Here is an 11,801-nt window from a genome sequence, read left to right as displayed (position 1 = left end):
GGTAATTAATTTTATAAAACAGTAAATGGGAATGATTGAATGAAACATAATGCAAATGAAAGAATTTGTGAAGCACAATTCATATGAATGAACTAAAAGGTATATGATTTTGTATGCAAACTCATAAATTTTTTAAATACAATAAAAAGCAGATTTTTAAAAATCAAATTAATTAAACTAATATGTTGTTATTGTTGTTACGCGTCATCAGCTACAACTCATAGGCAGCCTAATAACAGAAAACCTGAACTGTCTTCAGTATAAACACAATGGAATACTACGCTGCATTGAAAAACAAGGAACTCATGAATTATTATACATTATGGGTGATCCTGGAGGACATTATGCTGAGTGAAATATCTCAGTCACGGGGTTGGAGAAATGGCGGCTTCTGGGGAGAGCGGGCCTTCGGGCGGCGGCGGCGGCACAGAGGATGCATTTATGACCTTCTACAGTGAGGGGAAGCAAATAGAAAAGAGAGATTCGGTTTTAACATCCAAAAGTCAGATTGAGAGCTTGACCCGTCCTGGTTCCTCCTACTTCAACTTGAACCCCTTTGAGGTTCTTCAGATAGATCCTGAAGTGACAGATGAGGAAATAAAAAAGAGATTTCGGCAGTTATCTTGGTGCATCCTGACAAAAATCAAGATGATGCTGACCGAGCACAAAAGGCCTCTGAAGCTGTGGACAAAGCTTACTAGTTGCTACTGGATCAGGAACAAAAGAGGGCCCTGGTTGTAATTCAGGCAGGAAAAGAATACGTGGAACACACTGTAAAAGAGCGAAAAAAAGCAATTAAAGAAGGAAGGGAAACCTACAAACGTGGAAGAAGACGATCCTGAGCTGTTCAAACAGGCAGTGTACAAACAGACCATAAAGCTCTTTGCTGAACTGGAAATTAAAAGAAAGAGAAGCCAAAGAGATGCATGAAAGGAAGCGACAAAGGGAAGAAGAGAGTGAAGCCCAAGAAAAAGCCAAACGAGAGAGGGAGTGGCAGAAAAACTTTGAGGAAAGTCGAGATGGTTGTGTGGATAGCTGGAGAAATTTCCAGGCAAACACAAAAGGCAAGAAAGAGAAGAAAAGTCGAACTTTCCTGAGACCACCAAAAGTAAAAATGGAGCAGGCGTGAGTGACCCCTTGGGGTCACAGTCAGAGAACCTTCCTCCAACTGTCTCCCTCCCCTCCTGCTTTGAAGGACTCATTCTTTCTCCCACCTCTACCCCAATATAGAGTAGTATTTGCTTTTAGTCCATTTTGTTTCAATACAGTTTAATATCAAATCAGAGTAACTTTTTTGTACATTGAAATGAGGGACTCGGTTTTAAAAAAAAGACCTTCCCCACTCCCCACCCTACAAGCAACCAGGATAGGAAGTTGCCACCTTGGTGCACCTTCTGTTCCCACAGCCTGTAACTTAATGTTTTGTACTTCACTGGAATGGTGAGGGTTAGAAACTTTGTGTATAGTTTATGGAAATCATTCAATTAAACACGTTGCTTAAAAAAAAAAAAAAGAAATATCTCAGTCACAAAAAGACAAATACGGCATAATCACTGTTATAAAACAGGACTGACATGGGGGCTGGGAGGAAAATAAAATAAGAGGATATTATGGTTATCACAAGAGTCCACAATTAAGGTAGCATAGTGGAATGTACTTGGGGCGGTGGGATGGGTGCGGGGAGAGGGGGGAATTATGTACCAGGGAGGAAGTGTTTCTTTTACTTTTGAAAGAGAGGAGCGAACTGGGGTTGCGGAGGGCTGGGTGGGGAGAGAAGTGCAGCAATCAATGAATGGAAATCCAAAATCTCTGTAAATGCTCATTAAAATTATTTTTTTAAAAAGGGGGGGAAAAGAAAAAAAAAGAGGGGATAAATAATCTGCATGGCATTGAAAGGATATATCGAAGGATATAAAACTGTATAAAAGGAATATATGATTAGTATTACTGGTATGACAAGAGTCCAGAATGAGAGCTGCATAGTAACTGGTCTGGGGTGGCGGAGTTGGTCTGTATAACAACGGAAGAACTTTTTTCCCAATGAAAAAAGCAATCGGGGTGAGTGGGGGAAGGGAGGGAAATGTGTAACAATGAATAATTGGAAACCCATGTTCTTGAAACTTCGATTAAAATCTCAATTTAAAAAAAAGAATAAAATATTAGACTGCTTCAAAGAGACAAAAACAAACAAACAAACAAACAAAAAAGGTCTCATATACACAAATCCAAAGAGTCAAAAGTAATTCATGGTTCCAGGACTAGGGATGGTGAGATAGGTAGTAGGAAGAATAGAGAGTTTCTTTTCATGGTAATTAAAGTATTTTTAAATGAGATTGTCCAGCTCTCAGATGCAAAGCAAGTGCTTGAAAAGAACATAGCCTAAGTCAGACTCACCTTAGTCCTCAAACTGTATCATTACTCCTCAATAATGTAGAGAGGGCCCTAACTACAGACTTTGAAGACTTTAAGGACTCTGATAATGACAAGATTATGACCAGTGTCACAAAAGCAGAATTGACTGGTCTCAGACTCAGCATTTTTGACCTAAAAAGTATTTGAGTCAACATAAACAGAGCAAACATGACAAATTCCTTGTTCCTGATCACATCCTTAGTTCTTGGCATGACCTAGTTTCCTAATTGTTGGTCCAATTTTAGTAGCTCTGGTAGCACAATGGTTAAGCACTCAGCTGCTAGATGTAAAGTGGTATGCCTACCATCTTGCTCACAGGAGAAAAACTGGCAATCTTCTCCTATAAAAGTTAAGATAAAATAGATGAATGGGACCTTCTAAGAATCAAATCCCTATGCGCATCCAGAAACTTCTCCAACAGGGTAAAAAGGGAAGCCACAGACTGGGAAAAAGTGTTTGGTAATGACATACCAGATAAGGGACTTATATCTAGCATTTATAAAATACTTGAGCACCACAACAAGATAAAGACAAATAATACAACAGAAAAATGGGCACAGGATATGAACAGACACTTCACCAAAGAAGGCATTCAGATGGCCAACAAGCACTTGAAGAAATGCTCAAAATCCCTAGCTCTGAGAGAGATGCAAATCAAGACAACTATGAGATATCATCTCAACCCAGTAAGACTAGCAAAATTTAACAGAACAGCAAGAAAGAAATGCTGGCGAGGTTGTGGAGAAACTGGAACCTTTATTCACTGTTGGTGGGAGTGTAAAATGGTGCAACCACTGTAGAAGGTGGTATGGCACTTTCTCAAAAAGTTGGAAATAGAGATACCATTTGACCCAGCAATTCCATTACTGGGAATATACCCCAAAGAAACCATAACTTCCACCCATGCAGATGTATGCACACCTATGTTTATCATAGCTTTGTTCATAATAGCAAGGAGTTGGAAACAACCTAAGTGCCTATCAACAAACGAATGGATAGAGAAGCTGTGGTATATTCACACAATGGAATACTATGCTACATTGAAAAACAAGGAACTTATGCAATATTAATCAAAATGGGTGACCCTGGAGGGCATTATGCTGAGTGAAATATCTCAGTCACAAAAGAACAAATACTGTTGTAGAGTGAGGCTGACATCAGGGTGGGGGTAAGACTGAGAAAAACTGGATAAATTATGTTTACTGCATTGAAGCCAATGAGGGAGAAAACAGTTTAAAAGTAATATATTTTAGGGCATTATGATTATCATAAGAGTTTGGAATGAGGGTTGCAGAGTGGAGTATACTTGGGATGGGGGTGGGGGTGTGTGTGGGGATTGTTTACCAATGAAGAAGTTTTTCTTTTGCTTTTCAAGGAGAAGAGTAAACTGAGGGTGGTGGTGGGGTGGGCAGAGAGAAAAGTGCAACAATGAGTGAATGGAAATCCCAAATTTTTGCAAATGTTCATTGAAATTAATTTTTTAAAAAAGTTATAGCCTAGAAAATCTTGTGGGGTCTTTCTTTGTCACATGGGGTTACTAAGAATCTAAATTGACTCAGCATAAATTAAAACTAGATTTTGGTTGCATCTATTTGAGGTCTGTGACTTCCAACTTCTTCCGGGTTACTTTTCAGACAAACTGTAGTCCCAATCTTTCTTCCTTTCTTTAACCTTATCACCTAAGAAGTGATCCCTAACAGGATCTTAAATAAGGCTTTTTTTGCAACCCATGTCAGCAGCACCTAGGATCTTGTCTCTTACTTCCATGTCCAAATTTCATCACCACTTGGCAAAAAACAGGGGAAAGTAGAATAACAAAAAATGGAAGTTTAGCAAGCAATACCTAAGAGCAGCAATTAACTTGAAATTGAGTGTATATAGCAGGGAGAGGCAGCAACTTGCCCAGCATAAATTTTCCACTCTTGTTTTACTCCAGTTCCAAGATGCTTTACCATATGATCTGTTTCAGTTCAAAGATTAATCAAAGCCTGCACTCTGGGTCTGATAAATAGTTATCCAATGGAAACAGGGCAAGATGGGCCAGGCCTTCTGTCATCACAGGCTGCAAAGGTCCAAAACTCCCTTTCTGGGGTTAAAGACAAAGACAACAGTAGGTTTAAAAGAAGAATATTTGATTCTCAATAGAGAAAGAGAGAGCTAGAGGGGCTCATAGTGAAACTGTACTGTCTGATAATTCATCACCTGATTGCCCAGGCAGCCAAAGTTACCACATTGCCTGGGGAAACAAAACCCAAAATTAAATTACCCTTTCCTAAATGATCTCTCCCTCTGCTTCACACAGGCAATTATCCTCATTCTATTTTAGAAGTCATTCATAATGACTACATTATGTAAACAGGTTGCTGTAATATAAATATGTTGCTATAATGTAAATCTGTTGCTACATGTAAATTTATTATGACGTGAAATTGAAAACTTTGCAACCCAGACTGGATTTAATGAGATCAATTAAAGGGCTGTTACAGAACAGAACTGGCTAATCACTAGGTTGCTAATCAAAAGGTCAGAGGTTCAAACCCACAACCAAGTTTGTAAGAGAAAACACTATAGCAGTCTGCTTCTATAAGGATTACAGCCTTAGAAACCCTATGAGGTAGAACTGCTCTGTTCTGTAGGGTCACTGAGAGTCAGGATTGCCTGCCTATGTGCTTTGGAGAACAGAACTGTCAGCCATGCTACTGACAAGTGAAGATTGCCTAGAAATAGACCAATGAACAAAGAAGAGAAAAACAATGAATGGCAAGAGAGTAATTTAATACTAAAGGGTTAAGCAATGCTTTTGGGTGAAAGAGTCAAGTCTTGATATACCCATTAAAGTTGGATTGATTCCAACTAACTGGTGGCCCTACAGGACAGAGTGTAACAGCCCCATAGGGTTTCTGTGCTTTCATCTTTCTAGGGACACATTGGCAGATCTTTCTCGTAAAGAACGATTAGTGGGTTTGAACTGTCATTCTTTTGGTTAGCAGCCAAACGCTCTAACCAATGTGCTATCATATTTTTGCAAAGAAAAAAAATCTTTAAGATAGTCCTGAAAAGTCAAGCATAAAACCTAGGATATCTCCTTGAGCTGTGAAATACCTGTGGTGGCGTAATTAAAACCCTAAAACCAACATCTTTTATATTTTCTTACTGTGAAAGTATTAGTTCATGTCCTTTCTCTAATACTGATTGACTGTCCTAAGATAACGAAGACATACACGCTGAGGGTGCATTGCTCCTTCTAGGTCTAACAGCTCTGAACCATGAACTCTGATGGTGGATTGTTAGGGAAACACAGAAACAATAGTATCATAGTTGGTGTGACTCAGTCTTTTCCACATACATTCTCCAGTACATCAAGACACTTTCCTTGATGTCTTGGGGATAGAGTCATGTATTCCTCAAAACAACACGTATAATCTAGAAGTCATTCATCATGGATTGAACTGTATCCCCTATTCTCCTCCCAAATACATGTTGCATTTTTAGTCCTTCTATGTGGTGGCCTAATGGTAAGAAATTGTGCTGCAATCTCAAAGGCACAGGGTTCAAATCCACCAGCTGCTCCACAGGAAAAGAATGGGCAATTTCGTTTCCTTGTGATTAAATTGTGTGAAAACCTGCTGAAGGGTCAGCTACAGGTTGGTTCCGACTCGAGGGTACACTACCACCACCACCACAAGAACAATATCTGCAATGTGATCCTATTTGGAAATAAGAGTTTTCTTATTTTTTATGAAAATAATGCTAAACCAGTGTAGGGTGGATCCTTTATCAAATCACTTCTGAGTTATAAACAGTCATAATAGACATAGGGACACATGTGAAAAGATCAACACCATATAATGATTCTTACAAGGCAAGAAGCACCATGAAACCAAAGAACACCCAGAGCTATGGTGAGAGGGGGTCTATATAACCAAGATCCTACCTTGGATTTTTAGCCTCCAGAACACGAGAAAATAAAATTCTTTAATCATTTAAATAGTCCATTCACATTATTTGTACTGTAACAGCAGAAGGTTAACTAAGACATAGTAATTGCCCTTCTTTGACTATTGAGAAACTAAGTAGCTAATGGGTGATGATCCTGGATTTGAGGCCTTTAGTGACTCCAGAACTCACTCTGCCTTATGCATTTGAGCATGGCATGCCAAGATAGAGAGCATTGTACTTGTTAAAGGAGGGAAGATGCTCCTCGGACTGCCTTTACGCCTGACTCACCTGGGCGTGTTGAAGTTCCTGTAGAGCTGTCCCAAAGACTCCAGCAGCCTGCCCTCCATGTCCCGGTCCCTGAGTTGCTGAGCCAGGGCCAGCCAGTGCTCATGGTAGGTGATGCATGCTTCGGGATTTGGGGACTCAGAGCTGTAGAAATGGCAGAGGGATTTGGTGACCTGAAGCTGACCTGAACATAAAGCAGGAAGATGAATGAGATGACTTGAGACAGGACATGGGGAAATGTGCTCTAACATGCTGCGTTAGCTCTTCCCAACAGCACGGGACATACTCACTCTTTAGGTGTCGATGCATTAAGCCAAACAGCAATGCCATTTCATAACACAGGCACCCACTGGCCAACTGGCGTCCACACACCAGGACTTGGGCCAGCCAGAGCAGTACCTGCACCAGTTCCATGTCTGTCTCCTTGTTGGTTGGGAGTTCGGAATAGAGTCGAGCAGCCTGCAGAAGGTAATTCCTGGCTGGCTGCTGAGTCCAGGACCGAAGGGTCAGGTGGCCGAGATTGGCTAGAGTCACCGCTTGGTTCCGTATATTCCCCATTTCCCGGGCTCTGTTCAAGGCCCGGAAATAGCTCTTACTTGCCCTAGTCACCCGGCCTTCACAGTGAAGTGCCAGGCCCATGAGGTTATGGACCACTCCCTTCTGGGTGATATTGTCTGTGTCTTTCAGTGAGGATAAGAGTGGCTCAATGATGTTCAAAGCCTTCTTCGGCTGGCTGGCTACGAGATAGGCCCACGCCAGGCAGAGGGACGACTCAAAGGCTTCAAGCTCGCTCAGCAGCTGCCCAAGGGCCAAGGCTTGGCTCAGGTAGTAGATAGCACCATCGGGAGACCTGTGTTGGAGGTACATTTTGGACAGGATGAGACATAAGACCCTCTGGGTGCCCTGGTCTGCCCGCTCCTCACAGGCGGCCAGTGCGTGGCTGAGCGTTGGGCAGGCCAGGGCGGGAACTTCATCCCAGCTCTGGGAGGGAGCACACAGGAGCTTGGTGGAATTCTGCAGAACCAAGTGGGCCTGCCAAACCGGAACCCGCATCTCTGGGCCACCTTGCACACCACGTTGCTGAACAGAGGCCACTGCAAGATGTGGGAGATACTTCTTGTCGTACAGAAAACTCAGGATGTTGGTCACAGCATCTGAGGCGGGAGGGTGTGTGGAGAGGAGCTTTAGACGCTCAGCAAAGGGTAGGACCTCCTCATGGCGGCCCAGTTTTAGGAGCAGCCGAATGGCCAGGAAGCAGGCCCGGGCCTCCAGGGGATGGCTGCCTGCCACAATCCCCTGGCGCAGCACGTAGACCACCACATCGAGTTCGATCTTTGCAGTATATTCATGGTCAGGCAGGCAGGCCATCAGGGTGCCTGACTTCTCCAGCAAGTTTGAATTCTTCGACCTCAGTCTCTGCCTCAGGTAGATAGCAGCCAAGTTGATGTACAGAGCAGCTACTAAGGGCAAGTCATCAAAGGCCCCACTGAGGACGCGAACGGCCTCCTCAAAGTATACCCTGGCCTGAGAGAGTTTGACTCTTCTGATGCTTAGCCGACCCAGGAGGAAGCAGATGCGGACATGGGCCCAGGTCATGTGGCCCCGCTTGGCCCACTTCCTTGAAGCTTCCAGATAAGCCATTAGCTCATCTTCCTCAGAGAAGCTGTAAAAGGAAGTTGTGAGGAAAGAGAAGGAAAAATCATAGAGACTCTTAAAGTGGTCATTGTAACCCTTATGATCCAGAAAGGCCAATATGGGGGCAAAGTCTTCAGCTTCCTGTTCCTCTTGATCAGCGGTTAGGTCCATAAACAGTTCCGGGTCGTCGAGGTCATCAGGCTCTGGCAGGTGATAGCTGTCAGAGGCAGCTGAGAGGAGCTCCTCCTCTGGACTGGAGTCCTCAGAGCTGCTGGAGTGTCTGGAGCCTGCGGCCTGATGCTCCTCCCAGGCTCCACCAGGCCTGGCCTCCTTGAACCCTTCAGGCTGGGATGCTGTAAGGGACAGGCAGAGTTGAGCAACCCTAAGCACTTGTAACCAAGATGGCCAGTTCTTAGCAAGAGGGTAAGAGTGCTGTACTGAAGGACTGGAGGTCAGGTTCAGCACTTTACTCACCACTCAAATCCTTTGGAAGATTCTGGATGGATTCAAAGCCACCTAGATAGAGATGAAGAACAGACTTAGTGTTACGTCAGAATGCGCGACACCACACCTACATCTCCATGCATAGCCCCACCACTCATCTCTAAGGAACTGGGTAGAATTCTCTTCTTCATCTTGTTTTAACTCACTCTACAGGTATAAACTGAAGAAGAAATGAACCAAAATTAAAACTGAACAACTCAAGCTTTATGTCAAGGGATGCGAGTATTGGAGCAGGGGAACCCCAACAATACATCAAAATGCATTGCTATCAAGTCTGAATCAATGAATAGCTGACGACCCTCCAGAGGATTTTCAAAGGCTGTAAATCACATGAGAGTGGAATGTCCATCATTCCTCAGTACAGCCACTGTTGGACTCAAACTGTCAGAGGCACCACTTTGGGTTAGCAGTGCAACTCTCTACAGACGACAGTGTGTATAACTTTCTTCTCCCTTCCTCCATTCACTCATCACCCTCCCACCACAAATAGTGATGTGGGTGGCAATCTACTGCGTGCTGGGCTTTGCAAGGTGGAGGAGGCTGAGTAGCCAGAAGGGAGTACTGAAAAAAGAAGCCAGGAGGCCTCAGAGGTGCCTGATTTTGTTTCATAACATAACAGGATGAATTAGCAGGAAGGGACAGTCTTGAGTGCAGATTTAGATGTCTTGAGTTAATGGTATTTGCTAATATAGATTTGTGACCCATAGCAGAAAATAACTGGCAAAAAAGTTGTAGGACTAAATAAGATCGCAAGAGAAGCATTTATGAGGAAAGGGAGACCATAGAACAGGCTGTGGGGAGAAGGTGGGTGCCAGAGGGGTTATTAATAAGTCTCAGGAGCAGCATAAATTACTGTCAGAGAGAAACCAAACTAACACACCTGACAAGTCAGTGGCATTTTGTATGTTGGTGGAAGTGTGGTGAAATGGAAACTATTCTGAATAACGTGAAGGAGAGTTCAGTTCTTATCCTGACTCAGTCCCTAATTCACTTGGTCCTCACTGTCCCAATTTTCCCATTTTCAAAATGAGAGGACAAATCATCTCTTAGGACTCTTTGAACAACTCTACCTTTTCCAGTTGTTGTTGTTGTTGTTGTTGTTGTTGTTATTGATTGCCTTGGACCCTATGAACAAAAGACCTAAAGCCCCTCTACAACTATCAACATTTATCAAAGTTCATAGTTTCCAGAGGCATGTTATTTAAGAAGTGGATGCCACTCCTGCTTCCAAACCTATCACAGTATGTTATTGTTTTGATGTGCCATTGAGTCACTTGTGATGTAAAACAACCCTATGTACAGCAGCTCTGAACCCTTCCCTGTCCTGAGCCAGTCTCACTAACTCTGACACACCAACCCCCCGTAGCCCCAGTTACTGTATCAATCCAGCTAATCTGGGTCTCCCTCTCCTGGCTGTCCATTCACCCTTTCAAGCATGATGTCCATCTCCAAGGATCAATCTCTCCTGGCCACGAGCCCAAAGTAAGTGAGGGAGTCCTAAACCTACATTAGCCCTGGAAGAAGAGATTCTTCATCTTGATTCAGGAAGTTCTTTTTCTTGTTGAGGATGGGAGCAACTATCCAACATACAATACAACTGAATTGGCATCACTAGATTTTATCATTTGTAGGCAGTTTATTTCAACCACAGAATTATCTAAGAGCCAAAGTAAAAATGCTGCCAATAAAAAATTACTAGGATCATCAAGTGACTAGGATGAAAGTCCCAAATTCATGAATAAGGTTACAAATGAGAGATTTCTCCTCCGTTCCTGTTTTGAGACCCTCTTCTTGACCTTGAGGAGCCAGGGCTTTCAAAAGGGTCACGGGAGCAAGCACTCACTCAGCCTGTAGACAGACGTTATGTCAGTGTGAGCCAGCATGTGGAGGAAGCTGGAGCATTCTTCTCTCCTGTTGCGTTCCAGCACCCACAGAGAGCATCTTTCCTCATCACTGAAGAAGGTGGAGTTCTTGCTACTGAAAGGAGGCAAGAGACATAAAGATTGATCGGTGTAAGGTTCCAGACCCAACCCTTCCACGTCCACGTTGAAACACCACAAACGGCATACAGTCATCAACCAAATTCGCCTGCAGCTGAGATCCAGCTTCCCATCTTGTTGTTGCATAAATGGGTTCATATTGCCAAGAGAGAAGAGCTATTACCATCTTGTTAAGGGGGAGCTGGGCTGTGTGGTTGCTGGGTAGCTCTAAGTGCAGAAGAAACAACACATATTAAAACATCATCTCCTTTAAAAAAAAAAGCTAAGGACCTTTTCTCAACTCCTTCTCTTTCTCTGAGACCACATCATGGCAGAAATTGGAATGGCTCACCCAACTACAAGGAATAGAAGAGGGTCATAAAAAGAAATATTTGTATGAAGGACTTTTACTTTTCAAAGAGAAGAGCAAACTAGGGTAGAGGGGTGGGCAGTGCAACAATGAATGAATGGAAATCCAAAGTCTCTGTAAATTTTCATTAAAATTAATAATAAAACAATTTTAAAAATTAAAAAAGACATGAAATAATGTCACAACCAAACCAATTGAAATAAAAAGAACAATAATGGGGAAACAAAACAAAAAAAGAAATATCTATCATTTGTTTATTTCAAAGAAAAACTAAGGCCAAGTGGTACAATCTAAATGAACAATGAAGAAATGTTGACTCTGGTCAAAGGAATCTTTCACAGTCATTTAGATCTAATTTCATGATCCATAAAAAGAGTATTATGCATCCTAAAAGGAGAAGCAGAACTGTTAAGGGACAGGAAGTAGGTGAAAGGAGTGTCAGGGGCCTGGAAGAAAACTATTTTAAACAATAGAGATCTTTACTCTGATTCTTTGTGAAAACTATTTGTTTCAACTAATTTGTCTATAAAGTGTATGTCACAGAATTAAAACGAGACGTGCCTTATAAAACGTATCTCTGATGGTCAACTGATTTTTGACAAGGAGATGAAATCAGTGAAGTGGGGAAACGACAGCCTTTTTAACAAATGGTGTTGGCAAAATTGGAAAAATATCTG

General features: G+C 42.5%; 1 protein-coding gene and 1 pseudogene across 1 annotated transcript in view; one reads left to right on the top strand and one right to left on the bottom strand.

The window, feature by feature from the left end:
* SH3TC2 (SH3 domain and tetratricopeptide repeats 2) overlaps positions 1 to 11,801 on the bottom strand; it is a 141,533-nt gene that overhangs the window by 29,214 nt on the left and 100,518 nt on the right. Inside the window, exons 9-12 of the mRNA XM_006893752.1 lie at positions 10,619 to 10,752; positions 8,746 to 8,787; positions 6,927 to 8,624; positions 6,640 to 6,820 (exon numbers count right to left, since the gene is read on the bottom strand). Of these exons, the coding sequence (XP_006893814.1) occupies positions 6,640 to 6,820; positions 6,927 to 8,624; positions 8,746 to 8,787; positions 10,619 to 10,752 (2,055 nt within the window). The remainder of the gene's footprint in view (positions 1 to 6,639; positions 6,821 to 6,926; positions 8,625 to 8,745; positions 8,788 to 10,618; positions 10,753 to 11,801) is intronic.
* LOC102845872 lies at positions 382 to 1,129 on the top strand (annotated as a pseudogene).

This window comes from Elephantulus edwardii, unplaced genomic scaffold (assembly GCF_000299155.1).
Source record: "Elephantulus edwardii isolate Elephantulus edwardi_28Jun2011 unplaced genomic scaffold, EleEdw1.0 scaffold00130, whole genome shotgun sequence".
Taxonomy (NCBI): Eukaryota; Metazoa; Chordata; class Mammalia; order Macroscelidea; family Macroscelididae; genus Elephantulus; species Elephantulus edwardii.
The sequence above is the reverse complement of the archived record's forward strand: the minus strand, read 5'-3'. Positions and strand labels throughout refer to the sequence as shown.